A 19,829-nucleotide genomic window follows, 5' to 3' on the forward strand; every position below is an offset into this window, starting at 1 on the left:
CCCGTCTCTACTAAAAATTCAAAGATTAGCCAGGCTTGGTGACGCGCACCAGTGGTCCCAGCTACTTGGGAGGCTGAGGCAGGAGAATCGCTTGAACCTGGGAGGTGATGGTTGCAGTGAGCCGAGGTCGTGCCACTGTACTCCAGCCAGGGCAACAAAGTGAGACTCCATCTAAAAACAAAACAAAACAAAACCAAAAAAGATTTGTAGGAAGAGCAATGTTGGGGCCCCTGGCTTTTATCCCTCACTTCTTTCCTGGAGCTCAAGCTCGGGTCATGGGCATAATTGCAGCCTTATGAGTAGAGGATGTTATTTTACATGCTTATCGGTCTCTGCTGGATGTGAGAGTCTTTTTCTGCCTTTGGCTTCTTGACCTTAGCTTCTATTTATACCTACAATACTCATCCTTTCAAATAGAGGGTAATTCAATAGCAGCTATATTTTCATGCACTCGCTGAAATATAAAAATCCTAAGGGCATAATAATTGCCTTTTATGCTTTTTAAATGTCTTATCTTTCTTTGGCATTAAATTATTTTCCAAAATAGATTTCTTCCTTCTTTCTCCTGACTGCCTTTTCTAGAATTTTACTCAATGTTTTTTGCCAATAGGTCTTTTTCTTATAAGTCCTCACATTTGTTCTAATTATAAACTAGCACACATGGTGACATATATTACTTTCCTAGGCTGGATTCCAGAAAGCAATGACAAGCAAAGAAAGAAGAGCTCCTAAGTAAGCTGAATTTAGTCTAGGGTATGACAAATTGCCTTTGCTGCTGCATTTTTATTTTTTCAAATCCACCAGACATCAAAAGAAGTTTTATTTCTAGCTGAGCAGGCTCCACTGGGCTTCCCCCTTTTCTACTAAATTATAAGCTTCTTCAGGGTGAGTAACATGTTCTAGTCATCTTTGGAATCTCACCTTAAAGTGCCTTGCAATGAGCATCAAACTGAATTAAGTTGCATTTAGTCAAATGAAAGGTGAAACCTAACAGCATTTCAGAGGAAGCCAAGGAAACAAACTGCATTCTATGGCGTAGACATGCCTAGTGTCCCTGCTATAGTTAACCAGGTGGCTAATTCAAAACTTGCATATAGTCAAATCTCACAATATTTTTATTTAAAAAAAAAAAACTCTCTCAAATAAGAAAAGTAATAGATTGAGCGGCTGAGACAGGCAGATCACAAAGTCAGGAGTTCGAGACCAGTCTGGCCAACATAGTGAAACCCCGTGTCTACTAAAAAGACAAAAAAATTAGCCGGGCATGTGGCAGCACCTGTAATCCCAGCTACTTGGGAGGCTCAGGCAGGAAAATCACTTGAAGGCGGAGGCTTGAAGGCAGAAAGGCAGAAGGCTTGAAGGCGGGAGGTGGAGGTTGCAGTGAGCTGAGATTGCACCATTGCATTCTAGCCTGGGCAACAGTGTGAGACTCTGTCTCAAAAAAAAAAAAAAAAAGAAAAAGAAAAGAAAAGTAATAGAAAGTGGGGGAAATCACCCACGTTCCCATTATCCTGCAATATATCAAATTGATAACAGTGGTCCTATTTTGTCTCTTTATACACATATATGTGTCTGTATATATATAGACACATATACATATATCAGACATTTAAAACAAAATGGTATACTCTGAGCCCAAAAGACAAAATGGTATGCTACACATCTTGTTCTGTAGCCTGTTCTTTTTACTTAGCATTAGGGGTTGAGAATATTGTTTCACATCAGTAGAATTTTTTCAACAGATATTTATCATTCCATCGTATGATTGATTGTGCCATAATTTAGTTAACTGATGATCTAAGTTGCTTCTATTTTTAAAAATATTATAATGCTTTGATATCTTTGTTATTGTTGTTTTTAACTCTACACCCAGCTCTTATTTCTTCAGGATACCATAGGTAGAATTACTGAAACAAAAGATACGTAGGTTTTAAACTGTGGGCACATTTCTGAATTGCTCTTCAGAAAGGTTATACTTCCATGAGTTCCCTGTTTGTGTCTTTTGTCCATTAAAAAAGAAAGAGTATTTGTCCTATTGATTTGTAAAGGCTCTTTATATATTAAGGATATCATGCCTTTGTCATAAACCATGCAAACATTCTTCTCAGTTTGTGTTTCTTTTTAATTTTATTTTGCTTTATTTTTATTTTTACTTTATGTTTTTCTAATCCCAGCACTTTGGGAGGCTGAGGAGGGCAGATTGCCTGAGCTCAGGAGTTCGAGACCAGCCTGGGCAACATGGTGAAACTCATCTCTACAAAAATAAAAAAAAATAACTAGGTGCGGTGGCACACGCCTGTAGTCCCAGTTATTCGGGATGCTGAGGCACAAGAATTGCTTGAACCTGGGAGGCAGCGGTTGCAGTGAGCTGAGATTACACCACTGCACTCCAGGCTGGGTGACAGATTGAGACTCTTTCTCCAAAAATATATAAAATAAAAATAAAAATACATAGCACCAGAAGCTAGTCTATGGAAAATACATCAAAGTATAAAGTTGTAAACAAAGGATTTGATTCTCATTAACACTTGATCAAAAAAGAAGTCTTCTCCTTTCAGGAACATTCTTCATAATTTATTGATTATAACCATACCCTTGTGTGACAGGAATCACACAAAATAGAATTTATCAGATTCCTTGTTTGTAGGGCACAAATCTGTAGAAGTTCTCTGAATGTCTGATATAGCTCAGACAGAAAAGAAACACCAAGAGGGTTTCCTAGATTTCAGAGCAATCCTAAAAATGTGCATATTACCAGTAACAAGCTCTGGTTACCAGTAACAAGCATATTACCAGTAACAAGACTGAAGAAACTTCTTGAAACAACAAATGATAAATGTTTAAGAAAAACATACATTCCGTTGGGATATAATTTTCTAGAGAGAGAAGAGGAAAACATGGATATTCCTTTTTTTAAATTTTTTTGAGACAGAGTCTCACTCTGTCACCCAGACTGGAGTGCAGTGGTGCGATGTTGGCTCACTGCAACCTCTGCCTCCTGGGTTCAAGCAATTCTCCTGCCTTAGCCTCCCAATTAGCTGGGATTACAAGCATGAGCCACAATACCTGGCTAAGTTTTGTATTTTTAGTAGAAATGGGGTTTCACCATGTTGGCCAGGCTGGTCTTGAACTCCTTACCTCAGGTGATCTGCCCACCTTGACCTTCCAAAGTGCTGGAATTACAAGTGTGAGCCACTGCACTCAGCCTATTCCAATGTTTTATTATCACAAATAATCCTGCACTGATATCTGCTGTGGTTTGGATATGGTTTGTTTGGCCCCACCAAATCTCACGTTGAAATTTCATCCCCAGTGTTGGAGGTGAGGCCTGATGGGAAGTGTTTGGATCACAGGGCAGGTCCCACATAAATGTCTTGGTGCTATTCTCATGGGGGTAAGTGAATTCTCACTCTTAGTTCTCATTAGAACTGGTTATTGAAAGACCCTGGCACCTCCTCCTCTCTCTCTTGCTTCTTCTCTCACTATGTGATCTGTACGTGCCAGATTTCCCCTTTGCCTTCCACCATGAGTAGAAGCAGCCTGCAGAACTGTGAGCCAAATAAACTTCTTTTCTTTATAAATTACATAGCATCAGGTACTCCTTTATAGCATCACAAATGGATTAAGACAGAAAATTTGTACCAAGGGTCAGGGGTTGCTAGGAAGATACCTGAAAATGTGGAAGTGGTTGTGTAACTGAGTAACCCGCAGAGTTGGAAGAGTTTGGAGGGCTCAGAAGAAGACAGGAAGACAAGGGAAAGTTTGAAACTTGAGACTGGTTAAGTGGTTGTGGCCAAAATACTGATAGAAATATGAACAATGGGCCGGGTGCGGTGGCTCATGCTTGTAATCCCAGCACTTTGGGAGGCCATGTTGGTTAGGCTTGTCTCAAACTCCTAACCTCAGGTGATCTGCCCGCCTCGGTCTCCCAAAGTGCTACAACTACAGGTGTGAGCCACTGGGCCCAGCCAGCATCTGTTATTCTTTAATATTGACAAACACTCTCCCTTGACCAAACTTTTTAGTAAGGCTCCTTAGGACTTTTTTCTCAACTAGGCCTCTACCTTGGCCCATATCCTGTCTTTGCCCTGCCCAACCCAGTCTTAGCAAGAATCTCCCCACCCTTAATGCATCATCTTAGTAATTTTCCACCCATTGACCCCCCTTCACTTTGTGCGTTGGCTATAAATGCCCAGCTGTTGATATTGTTTTCAGAACTGTGCCTGATCTCTGTCTCCTGTTGGAATGCTCCCACTGCAATCATCTTGAATAAAAGCTTTCTTACCATTTTAACTAGTGTCAGAATAACTTTTTTCTTTCTTTCTTTCTTTCTTTTTTTTTTTTTGAGATGGAGTCTTGCTCTGTTGCTCAGGCTGGAGTGCAGTGGTGCGATCTTGGCTCCCTGCAACCTCTGCCTCCCAGGTTCAAACGATTCTCCTGCCTCAGCCTCCCAAGTAGCTGGGATTACAGGCATATATCACCACACTCGGTTAATTTTTGGATTTTTAGTAGAGATAGGGTTTCACCATGTTAGCCAGGCTGGTCTCAAACCCTGACCTCAGGTGATCTGCCTGCCTCGTCCTTCCAAACTGCTGGGATTACAGGCATGAGCCACCGCGACAGCCCAGAATAACTTTTTTCTTTAACAATGCCTTCAAACAGTTGTTTATACACACACACACAGACACACACAGACAGACACACATTCCAGCTTGTATAGCTGTTTTTGGTGGGTGGGTTAGACAAGTTGGTACATTATGGCTGAAACTGGAAGTCTACTTACTTCTATAACAAACATGTATTATTTTAAATATTTATTTTAAAACAATAATAACATGTTTAACTAGCTCATCTGGAACCTCAGGGAAGACTTTCCCTGAAGGTTATTATTTTGAAAGTTTTAATGCCTGCCCTGTGTCCAGGTTTTGAATTGTCCAGGTTTTCTAGACGAATACATTTCTTTGATATTTTCAAAGCCACTAATAGAATTACTCATATTTTTTAACTCCATAATTGTGTTTATATATCCTTTCTTATGTCCAATTCTATGTTTTTAAATCTGGTTTCCTTTTAAACTAGCTAGTATAGTATACTGTAGAGTGTGATCTATGGAAGGCCTGCATTAGAATACCTGGGATGACACTTAAAATTAGTAAGTGAATTAATTTTCTGAATCATCAGTGGATGCTGAAATCAGTAGGTGAAAGCTTTTTGGGGAAACAGGTCAAACAGTGTCAGAGTTTCACCCTCATGGATTACTTATTACATAAGAATCATGCACCCTCACAATGGAGAGATCTGACAGTCACAGCCTCACCAGGTCATCAAGCTTAGCATCACCCACAGTGGGACAGCATACACTTTCTGAAGTGAGGCAATGAAGTATTTAACATCACCAGCATATTCTTGCCTAAAATGTTTAACGTAGAATCTAACCATGAATCATATAGAATCCACCAGGCAAATCCAGATTGTGGAGCATTATATTCCACAATTCCCCGGACTTTCAAAAAAGTCAACACAGTCAATAATATGTGAACATTGATTTGATCCTGGATTGGAAAAAAGGTCACTTATGAAAGATACTTTTGGTAGGGCTAGGTGGCTCATGCCTGTAATCCCAGCACTTTGGGGAGGCTGAGGTGGGCAGATCATAAGGTTAGGAGACTGAGACCATCCTGGCTAACATGGTGAAACCCCGTCTCTACTAATGACAGGTGAGGCCAACTGGACTTCTGGGTTGGGTGAGGACTTGAAGAACTTTTCTGTCTTACAAGAGGTTTGTAAAATGTGCCTGCCAATCAGTGCTCTGTAAAAACACACCAATCAGCACTCTGTGGGTAGCTCGAAGTTTGTAAAATGGACCAATCAGCATTCTGTAAAATGGACCAATCAGCACTCTGTAAAATGGACCAGTCAGCATTCTGTAAGATGGACCAATCAACCTCTGTAAAATAGAGCAATCGGCACTCTGTAAAATGGACCAATCAGCAGGACATGGGTGGGGACAAATAAGGAAATAAACGCTGGCCACTGAACCCGCCTCGCTCCGCTCACCCCACCACCCACCACCCAAGGCAGCAGCTGCAAAGAGCTTTGGTTCGCTTCACTGCTGTGGAAGCTTTGTTTTTTTGCTCTTCACAATAAATCTTTGGGTCCATGCCATCTTTAAGAGCTGTAACACTTACCGCGAAGGTCCTCGGCTCCATTTTTGAAGTCAGTGAGACCACAAACTCACCAGAAGGAACCAACTCTGGACACACTAAAAATAGAAAAAAAAAAAAAAAAAAATTAGCAGGGCTTGGTGGCGGGCGCCTGTAGTCTCAGCTACTTGGGAAGCTGAGGCAGGAGAATGGCATGAACCCGGGAGGCAGACCTTGCAGTGAGCGGAGATAACGCCACTGCACTACAGCCTGGGTAACAGAGCAAGACTCTGCCTCAAAAAAAAAAAAAAAAAAAAAAAGAGACAAGTGGGGAAACTTAAATATTAACCATACATTAAATATTATATATAGGACTGGGTGTGGTGGCTCACGCCTGTAATCCCAGCACTTTGGGAGGCCGAGGCAGGCAGATCACAAGGTCAGGAGTTCGAGAGCAGCCTGGCCAATATGGTGAAACCCTATCTCTACTAAAAATACAAATAATTAGCTGGATGTGGTAGCAGGCACCTGTAATCCCAGCTACTCAGGAGGTTGAGGAGAATCGCTTGAGCCCGGGAGGCGGATTTCGTGCCACTGCACTCCAGCCTTAGCAACAGAGCGAGCCTCTGTCTCAAAAAAAAAAATTATGTATAGATGATTTGATGATATGGTTAATTTTGTTATCACGATGTTTTATGTGATAATGGTATCATTAGTAGCATGATGTCCCCTTGTCTTGAGGAATTGCCGGCTGGCATTGGGGAAGGGGTTGTTGCATCCATTATTTCAGTCCCTACTGCTTTAAGTCTCTTCCCAAGCACGTTCCTCTCCCAAAGAAGTTACCATTCTAAATGCCTAACAGCTGGAAGTCCCCTCTGGTGGTTTCACAAGTGGAGTGATTTTACAGGAGAAACCCAGGTTTGGAGTTTACTATTTAGTTGAGGCATTTGTAATCTGCAAGGCTCTTCCTGCAAAGAATAGGTGTTTCCAACTATACGTGCCTGGTCAATAACTATTTCTTGGGTTTTCTATGTTCTGCCTTTAACAGCTGACTTAACTCAGGGCCTGCCTCACTGAAGAGGGGAGAAGGAAGGCCTCTGTCCCCCAATCATGATGATCCGCATTGTAAATACTGCCTGGGAAGGGATAGTACAGCCTTTTCCATTGTGTGTGTATTTTTTAATTTTTAATTTTTTAAATTTCAAGCTTAAGCAGTGGTTTGTTCAGTGCAAGGACTGAAAACAAGCGCTAGAAGGGAAGGTGGGTAAGTACTAGGGGTTTCAAATACAGGGATGGAAACAGTAAAAGGAAATGTCTCTTAAGCCTGGAGCACCGAACCAAAGGGGCAATTAGAAGGGAAAGGGACCTGCGGACCTGGGGAGAGAGGTCACTGGGGTTCTAAGCCTTCCACTTCTGCTCCCAGAATTTCCACGGGTTTCGCGGCCCCTCATCCCCAGGCAGGAGTGCGAGCCGCCTGCAGATCCGCTGTGCATCTTAAAATTACAAATTCTCAGGCCCTACCCCAGACCTACTGAGTCAGAATACCCAGAGGATTGAGCCAGGGGGTGGGTGCCCGCAGGCCCGGCAGCACCCAGCCTGCAGAAGCTCCACCTCCGAGAGCGCTGGACTAGGACGAGCTCCCCACCCCCCTGCCCTTGGGCTTCCTCGAGTCCGTCCAGTCACACCTCCCGCTGCCGCGCACAGCGGCAACCCTGGCGTGCGGGGGCGCGCGCGGTCAGGGAGGGGCCTGCGGAGGCGCAAGGCCCCCGGAAGCGCCTTTCCCGGAAGGCAGGGAGGCGGTGCTGGCCTCCGGAGGCGGCCTCGGCGATGGCGGTGGAGTTCTGTTCCTAGCCTGGGCAACCGCGCAGCTGGAGGATGGCCTCGCTCGGGCCTGCCGCAGCTGGGGAGCAGGCGTCGGGGGCTGAGGCGGAGCCGGGCCCCGCGGGGCCGCCGCCACCTTCACCGTCCTCTCTGGGGCCCCTGCTCCCTCTGCAGCGGGAACCTCTTTACAACTGGCAGGCGACCAAGGCGTCGCTGAAGGAGCGGTTTGCTTTCCTCTTCAACTCGGAGCTGCTAAGCGATGTGCGCTTCGTACTGGGCAAGGGCCGCGGCACCGCAGCCGCCGGAGGCCCGCAGCGCATCCCCGCCCACCGCTTCGTGCTGGCAGCCGGCAGCGCTGTCTTCGACGCCATGTTCAACGGCGGCATGGCCACCACGTCGGCCGAGATCGAGCTGCCGGACGTGGAGCCCGCCGCCTTCCTGGCGCTGCTGAGGTGAGCGGCGGCGCGGGCCGGGCTGGGGGACCCCCGGGGCCCGGCCCGCCTTGACTCCCGGATGACCTTGGGCTGGGCTCCTCTGACCTGCCCGAGGCCTCAGTTTCCTCCGGAGCCGTTGATGCTCCGGAGGGTCGAAATCGAAATCTGTGAGCCGGGACGGCTCAGTCGCCAACTAAACGTTCATGTGTTCATCCAGCAAGCGTACGTTTTACCGTTGAAAGGCGCTTCGCATTCCAATTGTGGATTGTCGCTCAGGCTTCAGAATTAGACAGGTGGCAAGGATAGAGGGACAGATCAGGTTGTCCCGATTGCTCATTTGCGATGTTTTATGTTTTTGTCTGGGGGAAGAGAGTAGTTGAAAAATCTTGCAGGACTGATGTTTTGGGGTTATTGTCACCCCCCTTCCCTCCGCGTTTTTTGAAAGCGGCCCAGGCTGGAGTGCTGTAGCGCGATCATGGCTCGCTGCAGCCTCGACCTCTCTGGGCTGTGATCCTCCGACCTCAGCCTCCGGAGTAGTTGGGACTACAGGCACGCGCCACCACGCCCGGCTAATTTTTTTTTTTTTTTTTTTTTTTGGTAGAGAGAGGGTTTCACTATGTTGCCCAGGCTAGTCTCCTGGGGTCAAGCGATCCGCCCACTTGGCCTCCCAAAGTGCTGGAATTACAGGCGTGAAACCACCGGGCCTGGCCACTGTTTTGTTTTTCATTAACGTATTAGTTGTCAAGACCCAGGAAAGTAAATACCAAAACAGATAAGTGAGGCTGTACCTGTTTCCTGTTTCTACACACAACGTCATATTTGCTTATAAATGCATCCCTCCCTTGATGTTAGAATTTGCTTGTTGGTTATTTGAGGATAGTAGATTGACATCTAATGGAAAGATGTGATTGTTTGGCATTATTAGCTTTTAATCACAGCCATCCTGTTAAGGAGGCGTAAGAATTGTTTACCCCAATTTTACAAATGGGACTGAGGCCGAGAAGAGTCAAGTATCTTGCCCAAGGTAACAAACAGCTAACTCACACTGAAGACCATGTCTGTTTCATTATACCAAGATGGTTTTAAATAGCTGACAGAGTAGAACGTGTTGTTATTAAAGTGGCAGAGTCTTGGGTAGTACTGAAGCAAAAACAGGCAGGTCAATGGGGCAGAATTAGATACAAAGGTTCACACTGAATCAGAATCAAACAAAGAAATGAATGTAAAGTTCACACAACTAGAAACAAATACTAAGATTCCATTAACAAATGGATAAGGAACAGGATAGATAACTTAGAGAAAGAAAAAATACAACTTAGGAAGTGCAAATTAAAAGACAGTGGTATTTTGGCCGGGCGCGGTGGCTCAAGCCTGTAATCCCACCACTTTGGGAGGCCGAGACGGGCGGATCACAAGGTCAAGAGATCGAGACCATCCTGGCTAACCCGGTGAAACCCCGTCTCTACTAAAAAATACAAAAAACTAGTCGGGCGAGGTGGCGGGCGCCTGTAGTCCCAGCTACTCGGGAGGCTGAGGCAGGAGAATGGCTTAAACCCGAAAGGCGGAGCTTGCAGTGAGCTGAGATCCGGCCACTGCACTCCAGTTTGGGCGACAGAGCGAGACTCCGTCTCAAAAAAAAAAAAAAAATAATAATAAATAAATAAAAGACAGTGGTATTTTTTCCTTCCATTAATCCCACCAAAAAATTTAAAGGTAACATCTGGACAGCGTTATCTGACAAAGATAGTGGTAAAAACCCTTTTGGAAAACAGTTTGGTGCTATAGATTTTCTTTCCACATGTAAGAAGCATTCAAGTACTGAAAAAAAGTTGCGTACAAAAATATTTACAACTTTATTTATAGTAGTGAGGAAGTAGTCAGCTGTAGGGAATGGTTAAACAGTGATAGGTTCACTTGATGAAATATAATGCGGTCACTAAATATGATGGATAGCACTTGAAACTGCACCATGATTACAACGTGAAAAGAAATGGACAAACATATACCTAGAAACAAGGATAAAAGGAAACATACCAAAATGCTAAGCAAAGGCACAGTAGTAAGATGAAAGTACCTTTTTTTCTTCTTTTCTCTTTGTTGGTGATATTTTCTGTAATTTAGTTCAATTACATTTATAAAGTGGGGGGAACCTCAAAAGCTAAAATCCAGGTCATTTTAAAGTTCACCAGGAGGATTGGGTATAGTTCCTTTGGATTTTCTAGACCAGAAGTAGTTTTCAAAATGATCTGTGGGCCATCTGCATTATAATCTTCTGGGGTGCTTATGAAATGTGTAGATCCCGTCCTCATTATATACCTTAATATTTGGAGGCAAGACCTTGGTAGCATTTTTTACACTCTCCGTAAGTGATACTTACACAAACTAAGTTTGAGAATCACAAATCTAAAGCTATTTTGGGGCAATTTTTTATTTTGAAAAAATATTGACTTTACTAGTATAAGAATGTAGAGGAAAAAATGCATATTTTTGTATTTTCACTGAAGCTGCTATTAGTCCTTTCCCATCAATAGAAAATAAGTTAATTTTAGAGTGTTTGAAATGTGGGACAGTGCAATTTGTTTTTTGTTTTTTTGACATTTTAAAACTTTTTTACATTTTTAAATTTTTTTTTTCATTTTTACATTTTCAGTGTGTTTTATTTTCATGGCATTGTATTTATCTTTCAGGTTCTGGTCATTATTCTTTTTGAAATTGATATCTGGACTGATTTCTAAATTTAGTGTTGGCTGGCTGTATAACATAGATGTTGTAGTTAGCTAATACGTGACAAAAAGATGCCTGATAGTACTTGCTAAGTTGAAAGAGTAGGTTAGTTTGGGCATACTTGAATTATTTAACATTACTTACAGGCTTATGAACTTAAGTTTGAAGCCTTATAGAAACTGCGCACTTTGAACTGCCTGACCTTTAAATGATGTTCTTCAGTTGTTTATTTGACAAATACTATATGCCTCCCTTTTGGGGTGCTTGTGAAACAGGGAGTGGCTGTTGTAGGTGTTTGGGATACAGCAGTAAACAAGAAAAAGTCCTTGCCCTCATGAAGCACATAATCTAGTAAGGGGAAACTAAAGATACAATGTTAAGTACTGATGAATGTTTTGAAGAAAAATAATCAAGTTATGAGAGAAGGAACATTCTCAGCAAGGAAAAGCATTGCTTGTTTTAGGCACTAAGGATCTCCTATTGGAGGAATACAAGAGTGAACCAATGTACCTTGAGCACACTAGAGGGAAGTGGTAGAAAATGAGGTCAAAAAGATAGGCCAGACAGGATGGTGCAGGGCTTTAGAGACTGAGTGAAGACTTTTTCAGCTGCCATTTCATGGAAATCCTTTGGAGAGTGTTGAATGGGGTTGGGAAGGTAGAGGTGGTGGCAGGAGGCTGTGATCTGATTTACATTTTAAAAAAACAAACTCTTTCTGGCAGTGGTTGGAGTAAAATAGGCAGCAAGGTGATAGATGAAGAGGCTTTTGCAGTAGTCTAGGCAAGAGGTGATGGTGAGTTGTACCTTGTACTAGAGAGGTAGCAAAGGACATGATGAGACATGGTCAAATTCTGGATATACTTTTGAAGGTACAACCAAGAAGACTTCCAAGACATCCAAGTAGGGTCATAGATTAGATAGAAATAAGAATTTGGAGGTTAGGGAAGAGCTTGCTGAACATAAATTTGAAAGTTAAGAGTGAATGGTATTTAAATCGGGAGATCAAGTGAGATCACAAGAAAGGTACAAGGATGAGCTCTGGAATCTTTGAATATGTAGAGGTGTAGCAGAGAAAAAGCATAAAATGAAACTGAGAGGCAGCTGTCATTGGAATTAGAAGAGAAAACAAGGAGCATGGTATTCTGAAAGTCAAGTCAAAGAAAACGTTTCAAGAAAGAAGTGGGAAATGTCAACTACGGAAAGTGGAAAGTGGTCAGTTATGCTAAATGCTGTTGAGAGTCAAGTAGAATGAAGACTTTGAGTTGATTTTTAGTCTTGGCAAGATGGAAGCTATTGATAACCCTGCCAAGAGTGATTTCAGCTGATTAGAGTAGGTTAGGAAGAAAATGGGAAGTGAGGAGCTGGAGACAGCTAGTATAAACAATTAGGAGTTTTGTTGCAAAGGGGAACAGAGAATGACGTGATGGAAGGGGCACGGAGTAAGTGTTCTTCAGTATTCTGTCCTCAGCTCTCATCCTTTCTCCCATCAACCAAAGAGAGAGCTTTACGCACTGACTCCCCAACCTGTGTCTCCAAAGCTCTACTTAGCTTCAGACCGTCATTTCCAAGTGGACCATCGTGAAGTAATGTTTTATACCCATGCAAATGGACATGTTATTAATAAAAATATGACATTTAATGAGTACTTACTGTGTGCCATAGATTGTTCCTAAGCCCCTTTGTGATCTCACTTAAATTTCAGAAAAATCCTTTGAGACAGGCATACTTCTTATCCCCCTGCAATAGCTTTTGCCATATTAATGCTATAAATAAAGCAACCCCCAAAAAGCAATAATTTAGTCTTGCTTATGATTCTGTGGGTCAGCTAGGAAGTGACTTAATGGGCTTACTTCCAAATTGTAGTTTCGTTTCACTCCGTTCTACACATTTTTTGTCCATTTTAGACCATTCCTGAAAATTCTACCTGCCTCTCCATGTTTTTCTGCATTGCTTCAACCAAACTACTGCCTTTAGACTTAACTGTCTCCTTTCACCCTGTTAACAGTGATCTCTCCGATATTGATATATTGTCATATGATTCCCTTGAATCTTTTAATGAGTTCTTTTTACCTACAGGATGAAGTTTAAACACTTTAGCAGCACATGAAACCTTTGTGATTTGATCTCTTTCTTCCTCTCTGTCCACTCAGTGTTTCAACCCTAATTACTGATGGCCTTTTTCTTGTTTTAGTGCCTGCCTTCTAAGGCCTCCTTACCTTTGTACTTCTCAGTCTTTCTGCCAGGGCTTCACACTTAATTACTACTCTTCAGATAACCTTCAGGCTTTACCTCCTCTATAAAAATTCCACCCATAGGCAAAATTGCACACTGGCTCATCTAATTTCTCACAGCATGTTTTGGTTATCTGTTGCTCTAGAACAAATCACTGGAATACCTAGTGACTTAAACAACTGTTTTATTATCTTTTACAGTTGTGTGTGGGTTGACTGGAATCACATGGGTGGTTTGTCATTTATGTAGCTGTAGTCAGATAGCAAGTGGGGTTGAACTCATCTGGAGGTTTGACTCAGAGTCTGAGATGGCTGAGCCTTAAGTCTCAGGTCCTCTTCAAGAGGCTTCTTCAGCTGGTCTCTCCAGCAGGGTAGCTTGATGTCATGGCTCATGACTCCCAAGAACACAAAAGCAGGAGCTGCCAGGCATCCTTGAGGTGTAGGTCTCTGACTGGTGCAATGTCACTCTGCCACAATCTGTTGATTCAGGGGGCTCACACAGGGCCAACCCAGATTCATCATGGGACAAATCTATGTAAGGGCATGAACACAAGAAAGCATAATTTCTTAGGGCCATCATTAGAGATTAGTTATTAGATATGAGTGCCTAGTATATACTTCTGTTATTAGGACATTACTTTTTAATCATTTCAGTACCAGACTATAGTCGTGTGCCATATAACGGCAATTTGGTCAACAATGGACTGCAAATAAGATGGTGGACCCATAAGATTTATAATACGGTATTTTTACTGTGCATTTTCTGTGTTTAGATACACAATACTCACCATTGTTTTAAAGTTGCCTACAGTATTCAGTACAGTAACAAGTAACATGCTGTACTGCTTTGTAGCCCAGAAGCAATAGGCTATACAACATAGCTTAGATGCGTAGTAGGCTATACCATTGAGGTTTATGTGAGTACACTCTATGATGTTTGCATGATGATGAAATTGTCGAACAATGCCTTTCTTAGAATGTATCCCCATCATTAAGTAATGCATGACTGACTGGGTAAGCTTTTTATGGGCAAAGCTATCTTACCCATATTTTTATCTCTAGGACTTTTACAGTGCCTGCTATATAATTCCTCAATAAATGTTTTTGAGTAAAATGAACAGATAAGTAGTGATACAAAGTTTCTTATACATGATCTTTTGATCATTCTTATATAAAATCAAGTTTTCACCTTAGGCTTTTACAATTTGTTTTATTTTATTTTTTGAGATAGTCTCTGTTGCCCAGGCTGGAGTACAGTGGTGTGATCTTGGCTCACCCAACCTCCCCCTGCTGGGTTCAAGTGATTCTCTTGGCTCAGCCTCCCGAATAGCTGGGATTACAGGTGTGTGCCACCACACCGGCTAATTTTTGTATTTTTAGTAGAGATGGGGTTTTACCATATTGGCCAGGCTGGTCTCAAACTCTTGACCCCAGGTGTTCTGCCTGCCTGGGCCTCCCAAAGTGCTGGGATTACAGGTGTGAGCTACCGTGCCCAGCTTTACATTTTTAATTAGATTAAATGTAACCTAAGTGTTTTTATTTTTTTGTTTTTTGTTTGTTTTTTGGAAAACTATTAATTTTGGGGGAAAATAGGACTAATTTGAGGATATGTAATAATTTTTCTGTCCTCTCGTCCTTAGAGGTTATATATGAGAGCTTAAATTGTCACTTTAAAGTACAAAGAATTGTGGTAATGTCATGTTTAATCTTTATATTTTAAAAACCTTGGCTTAGTTTTTTAAAAATATTATAGAAACTCTAATAATTAAATAGAATGTAGAAGAAATGTATACATACGAACCAAGAGGATTCTTGGATTTTTAAGTAACTTTTTTTTATTACAAATGAAAATATTTTCCCTTTTGACATTATATAGAAACCTATACTGAATTGTCTAGTCAATTAACGTGTATTTATTGAGACTTAAACACATGCCCACAATGTGCCTAGTAGTGTATAAGAAATTAAAAATCTAAGATATACAGAGATCCTTTTCTTATTGTTTATTGTCCTGTATTTATTTTTAATTTGCAGTGCACCCAAAATAACTTAAAATGTCTTATAAGAAACACAGGGTAAGAAATAAACTAGAGTCAAGAGTGAAGCTAATAGAAAAATGTATGCTGTCAAGCTGGGTACAGTGGCTCAGGCCTGTAATCCCAGCACCTGGGGAGGCCGAGGCAGGAGGATTGCTTGAGTCCAGGAGTTTGAAACTAGCCTGGGAAATATAGCAAGACCCGTCTCTACAAAAACATAAAAAAAAATTAGCTGAGCATAGTGGCATGTGCCTGTAGTGTTAACTACTCCGGAGGCTGAAGCAGGAGACTCACTTGAGCCCAGGAATTTGAGGATACAGTGAGCTATGATCATGCCACCACTCTCCACCCGGAGTGACAATGAGACCCTGTCTCAGAAGCAAACAAAATGTATGTTATAAGTAAGCTATAAACTTTTATTATTATTATTATTTTTTGCTGTTGTTGCTTTTGAGACAGAGTCTTGCTCTGTCACCCAGGCTGGAGTACAATGGCTCGATCTCAGCTCACTGCAACCTCTGCCGCCCTGGGTTCAAGTGATTCTCCTGCCTCAGCCTCCGGAGTAGCTGGGATTACAGGCACCTACCACCACGCTGGCTAATTTTAATATTTTTAGTAGAGGTGGGGTTTCACCAGGTTGGGCAGGCTGATCTTGAACTCCTGACCTCAGGTGATCCACCTGCCTTGGCCTCCCAGAGTGCTGGGATTACAGGCGTGAGCCACCAGGCCCGGCTAACTTTGTTTTAATTATTTTAGCAGCTAATGCAAAAAGAGAAACGTGGGTGGACATAATTATAGATTAAAAACAAGGCAACTGCTTAGAAGATGCATAAATCTAATAATTAGATGAGTTTAAAAAAAAATCCTGATGAGATCCCTTCATACAGAAGGCATTGCTGTAATGAAGTGTCTTCAATCTGTCTTCAGATGCATACTTGTTCTTAAAAAATGTTCCTTGATAGAAACCAAAAGTATATTACCGAAGTATAATTTGATAAAAGCAATTTGAATGGGAGATCTCACACAAAGTAATCTACAAACATGATTCTCTCTTGTTCCTGGAATGTACTTCCCCCTGTCCTTTTAATCCCTTTAGATCTAATCTCAAGCAGAAATTCCTCTACAAACCTTTTCCACATCTTCCTAAGTCAAAGCCTGCATTTATAGATTCTCATAGAACCGTGTTTAGGTTTGTGGCACTTGTGCTCTTAAGTGTGAATCTACTCAAGGGCAAATGGTGATAAAGGCCTCACATTCCTGCTCTGTTTTACAACTCTAGTAATTTTTACCTGACAAAAATAAATAAAGGCAGGAATGTAAGGACTTCTAGACTTCTACCTTGTCCTTAAAACAAAACAATTTTTTTTTTTTTTTTTTTTTTTTTTTTGAGACGGAGTCTCGTTCTGCCGCCCAGTCTGGAGCGCAGTGACCGGATCTCAGCTCACTGCAAGCTCCACCTCCCGGGTTTACGCCATTCTCCTGCCTCAGCCTCCCGAGTAGCTGGGACTACAGGCACCCGCCACCTCGCCTGGCTAGTTTTTTGTATTTTTTAGTAGAGACGGGGTTTACACCATGTTAGCCAGGATGGTCTCGACCTCCTGACCTCGTGATCCGCCCGTCTCGGCCTCCCAAAGTGCTGGGATTACAGGCTTGAGCCACCGCGCCCGGCCAAAAAAAATTTTTTAAATTTTTTTTGAGTCTCACTTTGTTGGCCAGGCTAGAGTGCAGTTGTGCGATCTCGGCTCACTGCAACTTCTGCCTCCCAGATTTAAGTGAGTCTCCCGCCTCAACCTCCCAGATAGCTGGGATTACAGGCATGAGCCACTGTGCCTGGCCTAAAACAAAAATTTCTTTGATTTCTAGTTTAAGAAGGGAATTGAGCATGCTGTTAGCATTTTCTCTCTCTCAATTAAAATGATTATTAAGAATTTTTTTAAAAATGGTAAGTGCATTACAATGAAGAGAAAAAGAGAAGTTGGAAGGGCCAACAGAGTAGAAAGGAACAAAGAAGTTGGAAGCTGGTTGATGGATGAACTAGAGTGGATGAATCTGGAGCCCAGAATCCAGAGCTTTCAGAGCCTCAGTGGAGCTGGGAGCGCCTTTCCTGGCAGAACCCCAACAAAGTTCTTGGCTAGGAGTTGGAAGTAAGGAAGGTGGAAATAAGAAGGTAGTGCTATAACATGGAAATTAATTTAAAGCCTGTGTGTAAACCATCCCCTTAACCAGCTGTTGCCGACTTACTCCCTATGACAATGGACAGGTTTTTTGAGATAAATTGAACAGAATGCCTGAGAAGAACTGGGACTGCTGGGTATGGCTTTGGGACTCCAGGGTTAAGCCCTCTTCCAGTGGCTTTGAGGGGTCCCTGTGCTCGGGCTGGCTTCCCACTCTAATGCCAGGTGCCAGTGCCAGTCAGCAAGCCTCCCGTATACACAGAGCTCCCAGCCAACCTTTCTGTTTTGGAGATTGTTTTATCTTGAAAACAGACCCGCTGCTTGGAATACTGAAGTTGGAGACAGTGTTTAATCATTTGACATATAAGGAAAAGCAGAATGTGAATGACAAAGACCAAGAGAAACACAGCAGCGGATCCTCAAGGAAATAGAGGAGAACTTTTAAAACTTTGGTTAATGTCATCTTGGAGACTTCAGAAAGTTTTTGTATTCATAAAACCAGGACGTGATGCTGTGGAGAAAAAAGGAATGATCAAGAAAGAAGCAAGGATTCTTAGAAATTTAAAAGTGATTGCTGGGGAGAAAAAGAGGAAGGCACCAGAAGATAATGGCCAGGAAATCTTCCAAAATGCAGAGGGAAATAATGATAAAAAATATGAGACAACATGCAGATAAATAGCTAATATTTACTGAGGCAATTTGTCAGGCATTATTCAAAATGCTTTGTGTTTTAATTTAGGTTAATCTTCACAACTTTATGAAGTAGGTGCTGTTATTCTCTTTTTAGAGAGGCAGGCGTTGATAATAACTTAAGTCACATGGCTAGCAAGTGACAAAACAAGCTCAAACCCAAGCAGTCTATTTCCTCTTGGCCTTATTGTATGGCACTGAAAACAGTTAGAAGCCCAGAAATGGTGCGTGATAGTAAACAGCTCTTCTGTTTTCTCAGCCTTGGTTTTCTTATTGAAATTTAGGGAATAGCACCTTCCTTCTATGGGAGAGGATTAAATGAATTGGCATTTGTCATATGGCAGACACTCAACAAATGGTAGCTTTCTCTCTGGTTTATTCATTCCCCTCCCTTTGGCCAGGAGGGACTATGCCTTACTTAGTTTTTAATTCTCTGTATTCATCACAGAGTATGCTACATAATGTCAAGTGAACATTATGAGGGTGATACAGTTGACTGAGGAGTCTCTAAAAGGAGTGTTCAGGGGAAAAAAGTATGTAAGAACAATGTGATTCTGAAAAACAGCACCCTTGCCTTTGAACCTGAGATACAGGGGAGTATACCTCCACTTGAGATAGTTGTAAAGGTAACTTATCAGAGAAGTGCCAGGATTTGGTTAAGGTAGGGAGTGGGGGGGATGTAACAGGCTAGCATTTCATTGTGTATGGTGATTATGGCCATAGGAATAAAATGAGGAAGTTGAAAGGTAGAGGGTAGGGACATGAAATAGAACTTAACTTTCCTCACTCACCTCAGTGTAATAAGAGTATTCTGAAAGAAGATAATGGGTTTTCTGGTTTTTTGTTTGTTTGTTTTTGAGATGGAGTCGTCTCTCTCTGTCACCCAGGCTGGAGTGCAGTAGCTCGATCTTGGCTCACTGAAAGCTCCACCTCCCAGGTTCTCGCCATTCTCCTGCCTCAGCCTCCTGAGTAGCTGGGACTACAGGCGCCTGCCACCATACCCGTCTAATTTTTTTTTTTTTTTTCATTTTTAGTAGAGACAGGGTTTTACCCTGTTAGCCAGGATGGCCTCAATCTCCTGACCTAGTGATCCACCCACCTCGGCCTCCCAAAGTGCTGGGATTACAGGCGTGAGCCACTGTGCCCAGCCGATAATGGGTTTTCTTAAACCCGTATTTTACAACTTGGGTCCTGGAAATACAAGTATAGTAAGTGTTCTGGGAGCTCATATCTAAGGCTACTTGGGTCTGAATCTTCCGGGTAAATAATCTTTAAAAAATTTTTTTTCTGGCCGGGCGCGGTGGCTCAAGCCTGTAATCCCAGCACTTTGGGAGGCCGAGACGGGCGAATCACGAGGTCAGGAGATCGAGACCATCCTGGCTAACACGGTGAAACCCCGTCTCTATTAAGAAATACAAAAAACTAGCCGGGCGAGGTGGCGGGCGCCTGTAGTCCCAGCTACTCGGGAGGCTGAGGCCGGAGAATGGCGTGAACCCGGGAGGCGGAGCTTGCAGTGAGCTGAGATCCGGCCACTGCACTCCAGCCTGGGTGACAGAGCGAGACTCCGTCTCAAAAA

At 42.5% G+C, this 19,829-nt stretch overlaps 1 protein-coding gene across 2 annotated transcripts in view; it reads left to right on the top strand.

Annotated features, from left to right (window-relative positions):
• Positions 1 to 7,742: 7,742 nt before the first annotated feature.
• The window catches only part of BTBD1 (BTB domain containing 1), a 60,708-nt gene continuing 48,621 nt past the window's right edge, over positions 7,743 to 19,829 (top strand). For both annotated transcript variants that reach the window (XM_025391393.1, XM_025391395.1), the window contains exon 1: positions 7,743 to 8,416. In XM_025391393.1, coding sequence (XP_025247178.1) covers positions 8,019 to 8,416 — 398 coding nt within the window. In that variant the 5' untranslated portion in view covers positions 7,743 to 8,018. The remainder of the gene's footprint in view (positions 8,417 to 19,829) is intronic.

Source organism: Theropithecus gelada, chromosome 7b (genome assembly GCF_003255815.1).
Source record: "Theropithecus gelada isolate Dixy chromosome 7b, Tgel_1.0, whole genome shotgun sequence".
Lineage (NCBI taxonomy): Eukaryota > Metazoa > Chordata > Mammalia > Primates > Cercopithecidae > Theropithecus > Theropithecus gelada.